The following is a 19,415-nucleotide window of genomic DNA, read 5'->3' on the forward strand; positions in this document are numbered from 1 at the left end:
GTAACGTTTTCCTACCACCAAAGATTATTAATAAATTAAATTATGTCTCATGAATTAAAGAAGCTCTGGTTTGATTGGTTTCTGGAAATAAATAAGCACTTATATAAATGGAATATTTACAATATTCACAAAAAATAAAGAAACTGAGCTTTAAATACTTTAAATGTTCTAGACATTTAAGAAAAAAATCCTTCTTATAGAAACTACTAGGTGAGGAATATTTGAAGAATTCAAATTCACACAATTAAGGTAAGTCTGTGGACACTTGGATTGTTTTAATAATTTGGATTTAAGAAAAAAAAGCTGTATACCTTTTCTCTGATATATCAGTGTCAAATATGTGATAAGATTTTTATATTTTATAAAAGGCTAAGGTTTGATTTTCTATGAAGAGAGTATTGATTAATTAATCTAACATTACACTTACACGATACTTAGGTTTATTAAAAATATACTTTTCTACATTTGTATTTTACTAGATTGTATCATAATTCTGACAAATGTGTTATAGTAATTATGTTTTGTAGTGTGTCAGCCAAAATATAAGTTCTTAGATCCTTATATAACTTAAAAATCTGGATTAATATTAAATCAGGCTATTTAATGAATAATCTTTAGATAGTTGGATAATTTCTATTAAGGTTGAATACAAAAGCATTGATAAATAAGCACAATTTTAAGTTTATATACTTGTGGTTCTTTAGTTTTATATGATATAGAATGCCTATATCTTTGGTTTTATTTTTGTTAATTCAAAAACCTGCGTCTGTAGAAAATTATGTAACATGTATCTGTGAGCTTTGCTAGTCTGCTAAAATTATTGTGTGCAACAGACAGTTCTCAATAACCTACCTCCCGGTTTTCTCTGTAGAACAGAAGTTGTTACTTTGGCTAAAAGTTATAATTAGTTTGGGTGGTTGAGACTACATCAGAAGCAACAGCAACAGAAAAATATAGCTGTTTACCCAAGAAAGTGGGGTGAGTTTCTCTTTCTAAAGGAAGAAGACAGTAGTTTTTTTCCCCTAAAACAAAATGTCAGTTTGTTTCAGAATATGAAAGAATACAATAAAAGACAAAAGAGAATATAGCAAGTTGTAGAAAGCTGGAGAAAAGTGAATTTTACTTGCCTTTGTTTATAATACCCAAGTATGAAAAGAAGTTATAAAATGTGTTAAAATTAGTGCAAAGTTTACCTAGTTTTGATGGATTTATTCCTAGGATAATTTAAGAGGGAAAAAAGGAGCTTGTAAAATCTATGTTGTTAAATATTATATTAATGCAAAATTAGTGTAATAGGGAAGAACCTTTGTCTTCTATTACAAGTTGCTCACTAAAGGGATATTGCCTGTAAGCTTAAATTATACACAATGGCCCACCTCTGGGAACCCTGCCTCCCAGGTGATGAGCATTAAGTTAAAATATCTTTGTTTAGCTCACAGGAAGCATCTTGACCAGGCCCAGCTGTGAATGACTGCAGGAAGGAGGAAATTACCACATCCCCTCTGGAGGCTGACAGGAACCAGGAAATGTTTGACTTAATCCCTCCCCTTCTAGTATAAAAGAACCATCTTGCCTGAGTTAGGATGGTCACCACCTTCTCGGTCTGCCTGCTTTCTGTACAAAGTCTCTATTCCTTTGCCCCCAACAACTTGTCTCTCGATTTATTGGTCTGTTGTGCAGCAAGCAGTGTGAGCTTGGACTCAGTAATATTAGAATTACACTTTTTCTTTGTTGAGTTGATAAATTCACCTTAGAACACGTAGTAAAGCACAGAAAATATTATTTGTCCCATCTGTGTAAACTGTCCAGGAAATGCCGATTCTATATCCCACCAGGATAATATCTGCTTTATGTTGATTTTATCTTTGATAGATAATTTTTAAGTTTCCTCACTTGTGAATGAACTAAGGTTTGTTTTAGTCATGTTGCCTTATACAATTATTTTAAAATATTTTATTGTTACTTTGATTAACTAGATAACCAAAGTATTGTTTCTCAGGAGCCTAGGACTTTATTATAACCAATGATCAAACCTCCTCTGATCATTCCTTTGATCTTGCCTACTAAAATTCAGATCTAAAATTTAATTTTAATAAACAATTAAAGTAATAATTTCAGAATATACTATACTTACAAATGTCTTTGAATTTCCCAGAAGGTCCCTGGAGAGAGGGGTTAGAAATCACTGGATTTGTGTGGTAGGCTCATATTTTCTTAATGCCTCAACATTACTGGAAGAGCTAAGGAATGAGCTATCAAGTTAGAAGAGACTCTCAGCCTTCCCTAGGTTTGGTCTGTGTAGATAAAATGTCATTCAGATAAATCTTTCATTAACTGAACCATTCACAGGGGGCCATGAAGATTGCTCAAAGCCCTTGCTTCCCATTACATGGTCTTATCCTCAAAGGAAACATTCATCAAACCCTTATGAAACAGTTATGGTCTGTATCACAAAGGGAAATGTTACTCTCCTCATTCTGATATTGGTCACTGTCATAATCAACCTAGCCTTTCGTTATTATGAAACTAGTTTCTGATTCCATCTGAGGCTCCCCTGAAGGCACTCTATAAACCACAGGCCCTATCTTGTGTATTCATCACAGAAGGGCAATCTCAGGCCTCAGAGAAAGGACCGTGCCAGGTGCTCTGAAGTACAGTCAAAAAACAGACTCTCAGTTACAGGCTCTGAGTTGACATCAGCTTGACAGCTTTCAGACAGTACCAGTGGAATAAATCAGGAATTCCAGAACTCATGAAAAAACCACTAACCCAAGATCCAACAAAACAAGAGTTAATTACATGAGAATAACTAAATTGATGAGGGAAATTTACTTATGGTTGTTTTGAATGTTACTTGTGTTGCTTTTAAGGTTCTTTTTTATGGGAATATTAAGATCTTTTTCTTCATTTATCTCACCTTAAATTTAGCAGACTATGACTTTGTTTACTGAACTGAAACATTTATAAATAGTATCTGATTTTCACTGGCCCTCAAAATTCATAAAACAATACTTTGACTCAACATCCTTACTCTCCATGGCAACAGTTATTTGCATAGGTTCAATAAAAATTTGTTCTCATCTTACCAGGATATAATTGAACAAATTAATTGTGTAACAAAGGATACACATGGAGAGTCATATTTGAGAAGAATTCCCACTTCCTCACACTACGGCATGACAGCACGTTGTTAAGGGACGGTAACTGGCTTTACACTTGTAGCCTATGCCTACAAAGACCTCACAAGAAAACAAGTTCCATACCTGGCCAACAGAGTCCCATTCACATGGGTCATATTTCCTGTCCAGTGTAATAGATTACTCCAAAGAGAAAGGTTTATTGCCTTGTAAGACTAGTGTTGTATCTAATCCAGCAATCTCATCCTAACATTTCTTCATTACACACACACAGACACACACACACACACACACTTAAATGCTAGAAGGTTTTTTTCTTTAGTTGGTACTTTGAAAAATTTACACAGAAGTAAAGATAATAGTAAATAGTATAAGAATGTATGAAGAGGAAGGAAACTTGTTATTTTATTTTTTAGGACTGTCATAAATTGAGTTTTAATTTATGGGAAAAACGAGCCATGTGTAGGATATTGTGATTCAAAGATGGTGGCAATAAATGATGTCACTGCAACAAAACAAATCGAGGAAGGTGCATCATAACGCTTGCATGTATTTGTGAGGTGGAGGAGTTGGGAATAAGATTTAACTATTTGTATACAGAATTTTGAAGTCGGAGTACCTTGTAATGTTGATTGCAATGATTAAGATACCTGTTTGTCTCTGACAAAAGAACTGGACCTTGCTTCAGAAATCTAAACTTCTCCCACAATTTAGAATCTTGTATCCAAATGAATTACATTTCTCAGTCTCAAAGAGCCATCAAATGATGGACGAATAAATGTTGTTTTTATTTATTTAACACATTTATTAAGCATCTAGCAGTGGTCCCCAACCTCTTTGGCACCAGGGACCGGTTTCGTGGAAGACAGTTTTTCCATGGAGGGGGGGCGGGAGATGGTGGGATTGTTCAGGCAGTAATGCCAGCGACAGGGAGCAGCAGATGAAGATTCTCACCTCCTGCTCTCACCTCCTGCTCTGCGGCTAGGTTCCTAACAGGCCGAGGACTCGTACTGGTCCGAGGCCTGGGGGTTGGGGACCCCTGATCTACTGCATGTCAAGCACTGTGTTAGGTACTGTGGACAGCCTAGAAAACTTGAAATCCTGTCTCTTGAAATTTACTTCCCACTGGGGCTTGTATACCTGTGTGAGCCATTCTGCTGTTTATAGTCCTATTTATATATGGTAAATCTATTAGATTAACTATGTTAGAAGAGCAAATTTCTTCACACAAACAAGAAAAATTATTTGCCATGAAGTCCAGAAGAAAAAAGATATCTATGAAAATTATAAACAGAAGCCAGGAAAATAGCAGGCCTGAAAAATACTGGATTGTTCTGTTAATGAAAAATTACAAAAGGCTCTAATGTTTCTCCGTAATAAGTAGCAAGTGGTAGAAATGTGCAATCATACAATAGCCCTAAATTAGTATCATTGAAGACGTGCAACATTTTATTGAGATACAATATTTCTTACTGACACAAAGAGATTAGATTAAACAAAGGAATTAAAGCTATGGTCATTACTTTATCAGAATAAGGTGACACATCTGAAGTATGGCAGCTATGCCAGCAGTATTAATTAAAGCATAAAATACTTAGTAATAGATATAATCTTTCTCATTTTCATGAAGGAAAATCCTATACGGTCAATTTGAATTACGTTGCCTCACTACCCATGGAACAATTCTAGTTCCTAGTACTCTTGGTCTATCTTTCCCCAATGTTGTATTTACTTGTTAAATAAAATAAAATAATAGTAACAAATGATTCAATGATTTTTAAAGAAAGGTGTTTTCACAGCCATCAGCTACAATCAAAGAATGCCGGCTGGCTCTTTATCATCAAAATGCTCAAATTGGCATCAGAAATCCACACAACAAGCAGCTTTTTATAAATAACTCCTCAGGCAGAAGTCTCACTCACTAAGATGTGTCTTTACATTCTTAGTGACAATAAAAAAACTGCATGGCAAACAGCAGCAAGCTGTGCAGATTGGCAAATCACACTTGCCTAAGCCATCTCTCTAGGTTAAAAGGTTTGCCTTGGTTTGTCAGTAGGTTAGTGAAAAGTACCTTGTCTTTGAAAAGCAGAACATCGTGAAAATGCATGCACCTCTTTTTATTGCAGTTATGTAAGGATGAATACTTTTAGACCCATATCAGGATCCATATATTAGATTCATGTAAACATCAAAAAGACGTCAGCAGCATTCAGTGCCCAGTGTGTTGTTTCGCACAATGACGCTAGTCTGAAATATGTGCCCAGTTGATCAAATCTGAATCCACGTGTGCCATATTCTTGCTCACTTAGAACCTACGCTCTGTCTGAGTCATTATGCTCAACACTAATTTGTCTCTATTCTGCTCTCATCTATCACTGGCTGTCAGGGCCAGGTTGATAAAGTCCCCTGTGGTCCACATCTGTGATCAGTCCCCAGGTAATCTGCTCTTTCAAAATACTGCATGGAGAAAAAGGGTCCTTTGAGCAAGTTCCAGTAGAAAAAACTTAAAACAACTTCATCTTTTTTTTTTTTTTGCCTTATTGAAACTTCATTTCTGTCCATGTGGTTCCCAATGACCAAATACAGATGTCAAAAGCCAAAAATTAATTGTATTTTCTGATGGAATATTCTAAAAGGAGCAGTATATTGCCTAACAGAATATGAGGAAGAAAAGCCAACAATGCCGTACCTGATTTAAGGCTGGAAGGCAATGAAAACATGAAATTTAGGAGAACAGCCAGAGGAAGTTTTGTTCTTGATGTCATTCCTCATTATCCTAGAATACCCACTGTTCTAATTTGCTCCTAAATATGTGGTGGAAGTGACATTTATAAACAAATAAATAAATGAATAAAATAAAATAAAATAAATAAAACCCCTACTCCAAAAGCAGAATAAGCAGAATGAAGGTAGTCTCATGAGTAGGAAGTCTCCGGAATGTGGAATGGGGGATCTACCTTCTGCTTTTTTTAAATGAATCGATGCAGGTAGCCCTGGATCTATAAACTTAGACTGATTTTAGAGCCCAGGCCCAATATCAGGCCTTTTGATCATGTGAGCTAGAAAAATGAAGAGTAACAAAAATGGCTAAAAGTTATTAACTATTCAGTATATGCCAGGCACTGGTATAAGCTCTGGCTGTGAAGTAGCTGGAGTCAACTCTATGAGGTAAGTAATTCAATATCTCTATATTATAAATGGGGAAACTGAGGCCCAGCATGTTAAGAAAACCAGTGCTTTTTGAACTGTGCATGATTCACCTGAGGACCTTATTAAAATGCACTTTCTGATTCAGTAGGTCTGGGATGGAGCCTCAGGTTCCGTATGTTTGACAAACTCCCAAGTGATGCTGATACTGCTGGTCCACAAGCCACACTCTGAGCAGCAAAAAGTAAATTGTCCAAGGTCACAGAGCTGGTAAGAAGCAGAGCCAGGGTGAGGCTCAGTCAGCCTGGTTCCAGAGCCCAGGATCTTTGCCACTAAGCTTAGTATCTGTGTCACAGACCCATCGCACCCTGGGGTACTTGTGCATTGGCTCAAGGACTAGAAACAAACGCCTATCACCTTTTCTGATAGTATTTTCCAGCAACAGCAAATATTTATTAAGGGCCTACCAAGAGACAGTTACTATGGAAAACGCTTAGGATATAAAAAATATTCCAGGCTCAAAGGATTTTCATTTAATCCACTAGCCAAACAATTGGCCATTTGATTCCCAAGCAAATTACAACTCCACGGATGCACTGCATGCTCTGGTTAGGTTAATTCTCATACACAGAGAAGATAGAGCACTAACTTTCACAGAATCAGAGCGTAATATCACACCTCTAACACCAAAGGGAGTAAATTTAATCTTTGGGGATTGAGGAAGAACTTGCAAGGTCTTACAGAGGTTTAGGAGTATCATTAGGAAAATTAATTATAGTTCAATAGATTTAGGAGGTGTAGGAGTTTGGGCTTGATTCTATGGTATCACCTAAAAAGTGAATTAAGAAAAGAATGTCCTGATAGTTTGTTAACTTGTCATGAGAGAGTTTCAATTTCTTTTATTAAAAGGACATTTTACTAATTCCCATAGGTGGAACAAACATTACTGAATTAGGTGTAAAATTTTGGAAGCTCCAGGTCATACAAAACAATACCTTCAATAAATGTTTCACAAAATTTAGGAAGTTTTAAAAGAGTTTATTATAATCAGTCAATGTTTACCACTTAATTTGTAATTTTTTCTTTCTTTTCCTTCTAACCACATTTAAAAAAAAAATGGAATCCAGCCGCCTGCCTGCATTTCTGGCACACTCTGCAATAATTAGAATGCTCCAACGAGTCCCAAGACAGACTTCACCGGCTGAAAATATCCTGCCTCAGCTCCCACTCTCTTGTCAAGTGCAAATCTTACCATCTTAGCACTTGTCCAACATCCTCCGAAAGTCCTCTAGGCTCCAAGAGTAAAAATGTAAAGGCTCTACCTTACGGAGCACTGGAGGCCCCCAGGAGAGGGAGAGGCATGCACCGCACAGCCCTAGAGGCCTTGCACGAAAGGAGCACACGGTCAGGTCAGACCTCATTTAGTCTAGGGGCAACTTCTCCTCTCCCCTTTTTATCACACTATTGCTCTGCAGAGGGGACTTCAGAAAAATTGAAACATCCCGAGGCCCCTAGCAAGTCAGTACCACACTGAACCTTAAAAACTGTAACACTGTCATTTCCCACCACTCTCCCCTACAGCTCATTTTTAACTGCTTAGGTCCTAAAAGAGACAACAACGACCAAGAGCACGTCCAGCAGAGTCACGTGCGCCGAAACAGGCATGAAGGAGGTGCAGAGAAGGAAGGCCGGCCTCAGTCTGTCTTCCCCATTTTGGGCAGTGAGCTCACCCCACCCAGCCGGCATGGAGTCCTCGCTGAGGTCAACGTCTCACCCATGCAGCAGCTGGAGTTTCCTCTCTGTATTTTCTGACACCCAGAAAAGGACACACTGGCACTTCTTCCAGCTTTACTTGACTGCATATCTCTTATGTATTAAAAAAAAAAAAATTCATCATGTGTGGAACGCTTTCTTAAACACCAGCAGAGAAAGAGATGTGACTGAAAGTTATCAAGTCCGTCTTTGGTCACTGAAAGTGTTGGCACTCAGAGCTCTCCACAACAGGAATCACCCCTCCGCCACCCCCCATCCCCAGACACCTTTCTGATACCATCAATCCTCTGAAGCCATAATAGAACCCAGCTATGGCCATCACTGTCTGAAAACTACACAAGCTCATCCCCCTCTCTGAGTGTAACTAACCTCTTCCCCCATCCTCCAAAGCCCCCCACCACTGACAAATTCTTCTTGTCTTTCAAAGCCCACCTAGGATGCCTGTCTTAGCCTCTCCCTCCTCAACGTCCCCATATTACTTTGATTTACCTGTTTTTCAGAACCCACTTCATTTAAATTTATATACATACATATTCTAAGATGTGAGCTACTTGAGGATCTTGCTCTTCTCATTAACCCTTGCATCTCCTGTGGCCAGTTTATTACACGTAAGAAGTTCTTTGCAGTTCTGACACATGCTAAAAACAGGTTGATCATCATGCTAAGTGAAATAAGCCAGTCACAAAAAGACAAACAGAGTCTGATTCCACTTATATAAGGTATCTGGAGTAGTCAAATTCATGGAGATAGAAAGTAGAATGGTGGTTGCCAGGGGCTGCAGGGATGGGGAAACAGGGAGTTGTTGTTTAATGGGTACAGTTTCAGTTTTGCAAAGTGGACATGTTTTGAGACTGGTTGCACAACAATGTGAATATCCTTAACACCGCTGAACTGTACGCTTAGAAATGGTTAAGATGGTAAATTTCATGTTATGTGTTCTTTGTGACAATAATGATGATGATGATGATGGTAATAATAAAAGAAGTACTCAGAAGATGGCTGAAAACAGCAAATGAAGGAACTATTTGGTTGACACCTACACTGTTGTGTGTGGAGTGCTTGATGATCTCTAACCTCCCCCTTAACGCGTTTTGACTTCCTCAGGCTTAGAACTGTTACTTGCACTCTGGATACCCCATGGCACATCACACCATGCCACCCACATGCAGTTATTCACCATTTTCCCATGCCATATGCGATGAGCAAGAATTGAAGAGCTGTAAGAGTCATCTTATATGCTGAATAAAACTTCTTGGCAGTATGACAATATATCCAGTACCATCCATGTTCCAGGCAATGAAGGTACGAAGTATATGAGACTTACTTGAATCTGACAAGCATTACCTTCAAAGTGGAAAGCAAAAATGTGACAAGTAATTATTTACACTGAACTAAGTCATCCTTCGGTATCCATGAGGCATTTGTTCCAGGAACCCCCTCAAACACCAAAACCCATGGATGCCCAAGTCCCTTATATAAAATGGTGTAGTATTTGCATATAACCTACACTTATCCTCTCTGTACTTTAAGTCATATCCAAATTACTTATAATAACTAATACAATGTAAATGCTATGTAAATAGTTGTAAATACAATGTAAATGTAAATAGTTGCCAGGTGATTGGCATATTCAAGTTTTTCTTTTTGGAACTTTCTGGAATTTTTAATTTCTAAATATTTTTCATCCCTAGTTGGTTGAATCCATGGATGTGGAACCCGGGGATACAGAGGGCCAGCTGTATATAGAAAGTACAATAAAGAGGAAAGAGAAACTCATTCTGCTTTTGGAATGGTGCTCATACTTCTTGGAAAGGAATATAGGACTATTTTCCTTACCTAAAAAACCCACCCAAAAATATGTCAGGTTGGCAAAATTCCCACTACACTGAAACATCATTTTCTGTGTTTTCACTTATAATATTGAAAGGGTATATTATAGTAAATTTCTTTGTTGGAGAAAAAATCAAGTACTTGCAGAATCATAATGTATTTTTAATAATTTGATGTGATAACAACTTTAAGTTGCTCTAGTATGACTGCCAAAATTTTGTTGTTTCAGGGAAGGTTTAAAGCTGTCCAATGCACCAAGAAATTCACACCCTCTGGCTTAAAGTCATTAGTACGTATAATACACATTTTCAAGTACTTGAGATTTGATTTTTGGATAAAATGAGAATTAAGTCTGAAGTTTATCACTTTATTCCATTAGGAGGCTTCCATGACTGATTTGTATTTGGCAGGTGCTAACTCATTCATAATCCCAGAATAACTTTCATCTTGTAATACATTCAACCACTGGCAAAAAAAATGCTGATAAAAGGGCTTCCCTGGTGGCGCAGTGGTTGGGAGTCCACCTGCCGATGCAGGGGACGCAGGTTCGTGCCCCGGTCCGGGAAGATCCCACATGCCGCGGAGCGGCTGGGCCCGTGAGCCATGGCCACTGGGTCTGCGCGTCCAGAGCCTGTACTCCACAATGGGAGAGGCCACAACAGTGAGAGGCCCGTGTACCGCAAAAAAAAAAAAAAAAAAAAAAAAAAATGCTGATAAGAACATACTCTCTAGTAATCATGATGTATCTACAGTATGTATCCAGCGCTCAAGTCTTAAAAGCAATTTATTTTTAATAGACTTTATCTCTTAGAGCAATTTTAGGTTCACAGCAAAACTGATCAAAAAGTACAGAGAATTTCCATATACCCCCTTCCCCAGCACACGCCAGCTTGCCCCACTATTGACATCCCTCACCAGAGTAGTGCACTTGTTACAACTAATTAACCTACATTGACACATCATTATGACTCAAAGTCCACCCTTTGCTTTAGGGTTCACTCTTAGTATTTTATATTCTATGGATTTTATAATGACATGGTATCTACCATTTTATCATACAGAATAGTTGCTCTGTCCTAAAAATCCTCTGTACTCTGACTATTCATCCCTTCCCACACAACCCCCCCGCAACTTCTGATGTTTTTACTGTCTCCAAAGTTTTCTCTTTTCCAGAACATCATATAGTTGGAATCATACAGTATTAGGCTTCTCAACTTGATTTCACTTAGTAATATGCATTTAAGGTCCCTCCATGTCTTTTCATGGCTTGATAGCTTATTTCTTTTTAGCACTAAGTAATATTGTCTGGATATATCACAGTTTATTTACCTATTTAAGAACATCTTGATTGCTACCAAATTTTGGCAATTATGAATAAAGCTGCTATAAACATCTGGGTGCAGATTATTGTGTGGACATATGTTTTCAACTCATTGGAGTAAACATCAAGGAGCACAATCACTGGATTGTATGGTGTGTTTAGTTTAGTGAGAAACTGTCAAACCGTCTTCCAATGTGGTTGTACCATTTTACATTCTCACCAGCAGGAATGAGTTGATGTTGCTCCATATTCCATCCAGTGTTTTGTGTTGTCAGTGTTTTGGATTTTAGTCATTCTAACAGGTGTGTAATGGTAACTCATTGTTTTTTTAATTTGCAATTCCCTAATGACATGATATTGAGCATCTTTTCATATGGTTATTTGCCATCTGTATATCTTCTTTGGTGAGGTGCCTACTCAGGCCTTTTGCCAATTTTTTACAGGTTGTTCATTTTATTATTTTTGAGTTTTAAGAGATTTTGTATATTTTGAATAAGAGTCCTTTATTAAATATGTCTTTTTTGCAAATATTTTCTCCCCATCTGTGGCTTGTCTTTTCATTCTCTTGCCATTGTCTTTCACAGAGCAGACAATTTTAAGTTTAATGAAGTCCAGCTTATCATTTATTTATTTCATGGATCATGCCTTTGTTGTTGTATCTAAAAAGTCATTACCACATTCAAGATCATCTAAATTTTCTCCTGTGTTATCTTCCAGGTGTTTTAGTTTCATGTTTTACCTTTAGGTCTCTGATCCATTTTGAGTCATTTTTTGTGTGTGACAAGTGTAAAATCTATGTGTAGTTTTTTTTTTGTTGTTGTTGTTGTTTTTGCATGTGCATGTCCAGTTCTTCCAGCACATTTGTTGAAAAGACTATTTGTTCGCCATCATATTGCCTTTTCTCCTTGTCAAAGATCAGCTGACCATGTTTATGTGGGTCTATTTCTGGGCTCTCTGTTCTGTAGAACTATTTGTGTATTCTTTCACCACTACTACACTCTGTTAATTGTTGTGGCTTTATAGGAATGCCTAACTTCAGAGAGCATCAAGCTTCTGACTTTTTTCTTCTCCTTCAATACTGTGTTGGCTATACTGGGTCATTTGCCTCTCCATTTAAACTTCAGAATAAGTTTGCTGATATCCACAGAATAACTTGCTAAGATTTTGACTGTAACTGTGTATGTCAAGTTGGGAAGGTGACGTCTTGACAATGTTGAGTCTTCTTATCCATGAACATGGAATGTCACTCCATTTACTTAGTTCTTTGATTTCTTTCAGCAAAGTTGTGTGATTTTCCTCATACAGATCCTGTACATATTTTGTTAGGTTTATATCTAAGTATTTCATTTTAGGGGGTGCTAATGTAAATGGTACTGTGTTTTTAATTTCTAATTACATTTTTTCATTGTTGGTATACAGGATAGCACCTGACTCTTTTATATTAACCTTGTATCCTGCAATCTTGACATAATCACTTATTAGATCCAAAAGCTTTTTTTTTGTCAAATCCTTTAGATTTTCTGCATTGACAATCACATCACCTATGAACAAAGTCAGTTTTATGATTCTTCCCAATCTGTATACCTTTTGTTTCCTTTTATTGATTTATTGCATTAGCTAAGACTTTCAGTATAATGTTGACAAGGAGTGGCAGAGGTAACTTATTCTTAATTTTTTTTAACATTTGTTTATTTTTAATTTTTTTCTATTTTATGTTTTCAAGTTCTATTTCACTAATTCATTCCAGGGACTTCCTTGGTGGTCCAGTGGTTAAACTCCAAGCTTCCACTGCAGGGGGCATGGGTTTGATCCCTGGTCAGGAACTAAGATCCCACATGTGGCATGGGGCAGCCAAAACAAACAAACAAAAATTCATTCCAGCATGTAATGCTTCATCGAAAGTAGTCTCTTTCATTTAGTAAAAAGATGTATAATTATTGTAAAGGAAAATGTTCTTCAAAACTAATGAAATGTTTTGTTAGTAAACTGGGGCAATGAGACTTAGAAAGAACTGGATAAAATTAATGAAAGTTTTCTTTTTAAAGACCCAAAAATTATGAAAAAATAGTACACCTTGTGATATAAAAGTTGAGTTTTAAAATTTGACTACTTGGCTAAAATTAACAATTAACATGATTCTTCAACCTTTATAACCAAAATATCTAGAAGAAAAGCAAAAACTCATTCATTCCTTCTGATATGTATATTTAAATGAATACAGACTAGTGGATATGTTGAACACAAGGTCTGGAGTAAGACAGTCCTTAATAGAGTCTTCCTTTGGATTCGTTCCTCAAATGATCTGATACTACTTTCCATCTATTAGGAGGACATTAATATATTCTACTTGATGGGGTTTCTGAAGAATTAAACAAGACATTTCATGGAAGCAGGGCTTAGGACAGTGCCAGGTTCAGGATAAGCATTCACAGATGTTGACTATCATTACCACCAGTTCCTGATGTCATGGGTGTTACAGTATTTTGATGATTTGAAACACTGATCTTGTTGCTTCTACCTTGGCATCCTGAAGTTTATTCACAAGCAGCCAAGGTGAACATTCCCTAAGTCACATCATGTCACTCCATCTCTCAAAATTCCTCCAGTGGCTCCCTTCTCACCAGGGTAAAATCTAGGGGCTACAAACCCTACACAGCCTACAGTTTTCTGAGGCCTGTGAGGACATGGCTGCCCTGGAGAAGGGTTATGAGGAGGTTGGTGTGGATTCTGTTGAAGGAGAGGGAGAGGAAGAAGGAGAGGAATATTAATTCCCATTCCTTTCAGTCCTGCATCATGTCATCCTCAGAATTTCAGCTTCAACATTAGTTGACAGGAGTAAAACTTTCTTATTAGATTGTCTTCACTTTTAATAGTGATCATGTATTACTGTCTTCCTTTCTGACTTCCTGACTTCCTGAAGTAGGAGACTTCCTGTCTCCTACTGTTTCACTTCCTCTGCCCCAGACACGCTGTCCTCCTTGCTTTCCAAGCATGGTCCTGCCTTGAGCCCATACATTCGCTGTCCCCTCTACCTGAGATTCCTGAATGGATGCTCCCTGAAATGCTCTCCTCAATTGTCACTGCATGAGAGAGGCCTCTGACCACCTTATACAAAAGAGCACCCTTTCCAACACTCTGTATTCCCTTTACTATGCTAATTTTTTCACCAGAGAACATATACTTACTAGCTATTTGGCTTTTTGTTTGCTTGTTTATTATCTTCTTCCCAACTAGAATGAGATCCAGTTGGGTTGGTAATTTTGCTGTTACTATTTCCTGCTACATCCCAGCACCTAGAATTGTGCCTGGCAAAGAGTAGGGATTCTCTAATTATTTAATTAGTTAGCTAACTGCATGACAAATATTGGAGAATATTCCTATTTTTTCCTAGATCCAATAGCTTCTTTCATCTGATCATCAGGAGGGGATGAATTGTGTTTCTTTAAGGAAACACAAACATAATATGTGAACTTAGTTCATGCATGGGTTCCTTGGAGTCCAGGAATAGCTTACTCGATGCTCTTATTCAAATGTTTATAAAATAATATACAATAACAATATTTTAAAACAATACAAATTCTTACTGTGTAGGACAGTGTTATTCAAAGCATGGCTCCTGGAGCCATACTTTCAGCAAGACCTGGGAACTTGTTAGAAATGCAGATTCTCAGTCACCACTCCAGGAAGACTGAGCTGGACCCAGCCCTCAGGTGACACCAATGAGTACTGAACCTTGAGAACCACTGCTTTAAGGAATTCTTAAGTGACTCATTTCAGTTCTTTGACTTCCTCTTAAAAATCATAATCTAACATGTCCTAGCTTCTAAATACAAATAGTATAAACTGACTATTAATGTAAATCATGACAATGCCTCTTACATTGACCAATTATCTTTTGCACCTATAAATACCTGAAAGACATGCTCTCAAGTTGCAGTTCTTATTTGTTGCATCTACTTTTGTGGCTACAGCCCAGCTCTCCACCTTTTAGAGCCCTCTCACGTTTGGTGAGCACCTAAATTCTTCCTTGTCTAATTCAAACACCCTGGAAACACGCAGAAAATTAGGTTTATTTCTCTTAAATTTATTTCTTACAGGCAGAAGTTTTCAAACATTTTTCAACCAGGGACCTTTTTTCTTTTTTTTTCCCCAAATGAAATGCACTGTAGACGCTTTGTATATAAAACTGGTAATTATGAGCCTGCTCTTGCTACTATGGATTGACTTGGTTTGTCCACCTGTCTTTCCCAACCTTCCTACCACCTGGTTGAAGACTCTAGGTAGGTCTCACAGTTGAAAGGTGGGAAAACATTTGCTATAGGGCAGCATTTCTTGGAGTGTGCTCAGCACCATGATTTCTGAATCTCTGTCCTCAGCTAATGGAATCAGACTTTCTGTCCCTGGAATAAGCATTGAACAAACATTCCCACTAGAGTTTGTGAGTCACTGCTCTAGGAACTCTAAACTATCATTTTTATTTAAAAAAATAATTGTATAAGCATGTCATTTGCCCACAGTCACTTCAAATAATCCCATTCAAGGTATTCCATTCATTCAAGCAGTAAAATTAACAAAATATTTTAAGAGGTGAAGTTTCATTTTTCTCTGTATAACGTTGAACAAGTCATTAGTTCTAAAAGTTAAACACACAGAAAATTCTGATGAATGGCTTATTACATTTACAGTTTTACATAATTTAGGAAACATTGATCACCATTTTTTCTCAGAGATTTTGTGGGAAACTACAGTAAATTGAACAAATATCCTGTCCTCAAAGAGATAAAGTATATATAGAAAGAACTAGAGTACAAAATAGAAAATAATGAAAGGTATGAAAGTTCTGAAAAGGAGATGATTCTTTCCACTTCAGAAGATTAAGGGATGACTCCTTGCAGTTCAGAGTTTCAGTTCAATGCAGAATAAAGTCTTAAAGTTGACCTGGAATAACTCATATTTTTTTGCCTGATTCTTTCCAGATGCAACATAACTTACACCACCCTTTCAGCACAGGAAAGGTAATAGGAGAGCTCACTCCTGATCTGGGGTGATGGAAGGAGAAGCACAATAGGATGCTGGCCACCTGGCATGCCAGCAAGTGTTGCCAAGCCCAGTCCCCAGCCAGCAAAATACATGCAGCTAACAGGTCACCACTGGTCAGTGGGTAAATGAGAAACAGGGTGATTAGAGGTCAGACTACATGAGGTCTATATGGAAAGTTAAGGTTAAACAGACCAATAACAAAGCATACAGTAGCCTGCAAGCTCTTGCTACAGTGCTACTGTACTATGTACATTTATGAGAGTTTCTTTAATCTATTGTTTGGGTTGAAACAATTACATATTTCACTTAAAATCTAAGTAGAATATTAGACATTTAGCAGAATTTTCTGAGAGTGTACCAGTATCTCAATCACTGTAGAAAGAGAATATTTTCTTCAGTAGAAGTATTATAATCTAGCAAGAGAAACAATGGAAGGTGCCAATAATTCCAAATTTATCATCATAAAATAAAACTCTCAAGAAGACTGAAGGCAATTTTATAATAAAATAATAAGATTCTACTTTTTAAATCTTCAGATAAATACCAGTGACAAGATAGTAGAATCACAAACATTAGGAAACATTAAAATATGTGAATACCTATAAATGATAATTATTCTGCTTATATTATTATTAATGTTCAGATAATACACATAAGGATTTAATTTTGCTCTAAAGCAACAGCCCCCAACCTTTTTGGCACCAGGGACCAGTTTCATGCAAGACAATTTTCCACGGACAGGGAGTGGGGGGTGGTTCAGGTGGTAATGCAAGCAACGGGGAGCGATGGGGAGCAGCAGATGAAGCTTCGCTCGCTTGCCCACTGCTCACCTCCTGCTGTGCGGCCCAGGCTCCTAACAGGCCATGACTGGTACCGGTCCATGGCCCATGGGTTGGGGACTCCTGCTCTAAAGATTTCCTCTCAGATATAAGTTAGGTCATCTAATTCCAAACTCCTAGTCTCTAAAACCACTTTTTTACATTTTAACCTGTGTCACATTATGGGTGATTCCCTCATATATATCTTCCAATTCATTAATTGTCTCTTTGGCATTGACAAATTGCTCTTTTAACCAATCTGTTGAGGATTTTGTTTCATTCTAAGAGTTAAATTTATGCTCTATTCAATAGCTATCTTTTTCTATTATGTCTGTTTTCTGTTTTGATTTCAATTTTTTATTTTATGTCCTAATTAACATAGAACATTTTTGTTTTGTATTCTGTTTCAAATTGTCATTTTATTTTCTCATGTTTTGGGGGAAATCAATCTTCTAGTTTATGGTGTATGCTCTCCTCCACTCAGGGTAGAATATCCCTTTGTTTGACTTATAATGGGTATAATGAGGACCCCTTCAGTAGGGCTTGTTCATCTCTGGAGGCCATGACCCCCAAGTGTTCTCTGGAATGCTTTTATGTACATTCTGCTTGAGACATCAGATATGCCAAAGCCTGGGTCTGACATTTATATTAATTCCTCCTTGTGGACAACAAACCTCTCAACATGTATTGAGAGGTTTAGGTTTATCTCATTTTCCCCATTTCTCAGTTATGTTTTCAGTCTCCTAGGTGCCCAGTCGCTGTAAAGGACATGAAGTCTTCATTCCTTCCACAACCACCTCAGGGCCACCAGAGCACCATGCACTTAAATTCCTGGTTTATTCGTTCCTTTATTTAAAGACAGCTGTGTTGTTTCTACTTCTTCACTTACCCCTGGAAAATTTCCTTTTTCTTTTTTTTTCAATCTCACCTATGATTTTTAAAATATTAATTAAGTTTTATTTAGTAATTTTAGCAAGAAGCCTCCCTCTTGCTTGTTCCAGAAGTCTCTGGCACTGTGAAAGCCATACCAGCCCAGGGCTGCTTACGTCTTCACCTATTGCACGTGGGAGAGAAATAAACTTCTACCTTGCCAAGTCATTGTTATTATTTTGTGTTTTCTGTCACACACAGTCAAAAATAATCCTGTTGTACCTTTGACTATTTAGACTGGAGAATAAAAGACTAAGGGAAACATACTAATATTGTCAGAATAACAAAGGGATTGTCATTCATGCCAAAACAAACGTTTGAAATGGGCTGTAGCATAAAGAAGGAAGAATTCTTTCACACAAAGGATATTATTGACCTTGTCATTTGTTCTTAGAACCTGCGAATGACTAAAATTACCTCTGAAATTCTCTTTTTCCTTTTCTAAAATTTCTCTACATCAGAAACATAATCAATTAAAATGTATTTTAAGAAAATAAGAAATAGAAGAAAACAAAGGCAAAAGCTGAGAGGGACATATAGGTACCTTAATCATATATTCTGAGCCTAGCACAATGTATCACATGTCCCCACCACCCCTAGTTCCTCCAAAAGTAAACCCAAGATACTATCACTATGGTCCTGACACCTTCCCCATCCCTTATGTTCGTTCTTAATATGATAGCTGTGTTTCGTTGTACTTATTAAATGTGTCACCTCAAAGTTTACATCCACATACACTCCTTCTAGTCATGTCTCCTTCTGGTGATTTAGAACTTGTCATGAACTAAATACACACAGAGTGAGGCCATTCTTCATGGAGATTTTACCACACAAAATGCTTTACTAGCCATAGTCAGTCAATTACCTGGCCTTTCAGCTGGTGGGCCACCATTCTCGTTGTCATCCTTCAGAATAATAGCCAGACCCACTGAGTCGGCTGGGAGGACGGAGCTGCTGAGGTCCACACGAGTTAGGCTCTCAGGCTCCCTCTCAGAGCCCCCTGCAGTGTTCTGTGGGCTGTCCCCTCCAGCTGTGTTCCTTTCTGGGACTTTTCTCTGGGGTCTCAGCACAATGTGAACGATGCTCTGCTGATCCAGGTCACAGCTCTGTGGGAGAGTGAGACAAAAACACAACAAGAAAGGGCAGACATTAAAACACCAGGAGAAGCTGAATTTGTCATCAGTTCTAGAGTGTGTAAAAGTCATTGGTTTATGTCCAATGTCTGCATGCAATCATGGAACTTAAATAAAAGTGACACGCATGATTGATTGATCAGGATAGGCACACTCACCCTGTAGCAGGGGCAAACACCTACACATGTGTGTGTTAATGTTGAACTGGGGCCAGAAACTGAAATGTGGGGATAAATGGAACACGACAACAGACAAAAACTGAAGTAATATTCAAAGGGACATGAAA

General features: G+C 37.6%; 1 protein-coding gene across 1 annotated transcript in view; it reads right to left on the bottom strand.

The window, feature by feature from the left end:
• Positions 1 to 19,415, bottom strand: part of PRKN (parkin RBR E3 ubiquitin protein ligase) — a gene marked incomplete at both ends in the record, with an annotated part of 1,053,566 nt that overhangs the window by 867,600 nt on the left and 166,551 nt on the right. Inside the window, one exon of the mRNA XM_079716751.1 lies at positions 18,862 to 19,102. Coding sequence (XP_079572877.1) covers positions 18,862 to 19,102 — 241 coding nt within the window. The remainder of the gene's footprint in view (positions 1 to 18,861; positions 19,103 to 19,415) is intronic.

Source organism: Hyperoodon ampullatus (genome assembly GCF_949752795.1).
Source record: "Hyperoodon ampullatus genome assembly, chromosome: 12".
Classification (NCBI taxonomy): Eukaryota; Metazoa; Chordata; class Mammalia; order Artiodactyla; family Ziphiidae; genus Hyperoodon; species Hyperoodon ampullatus.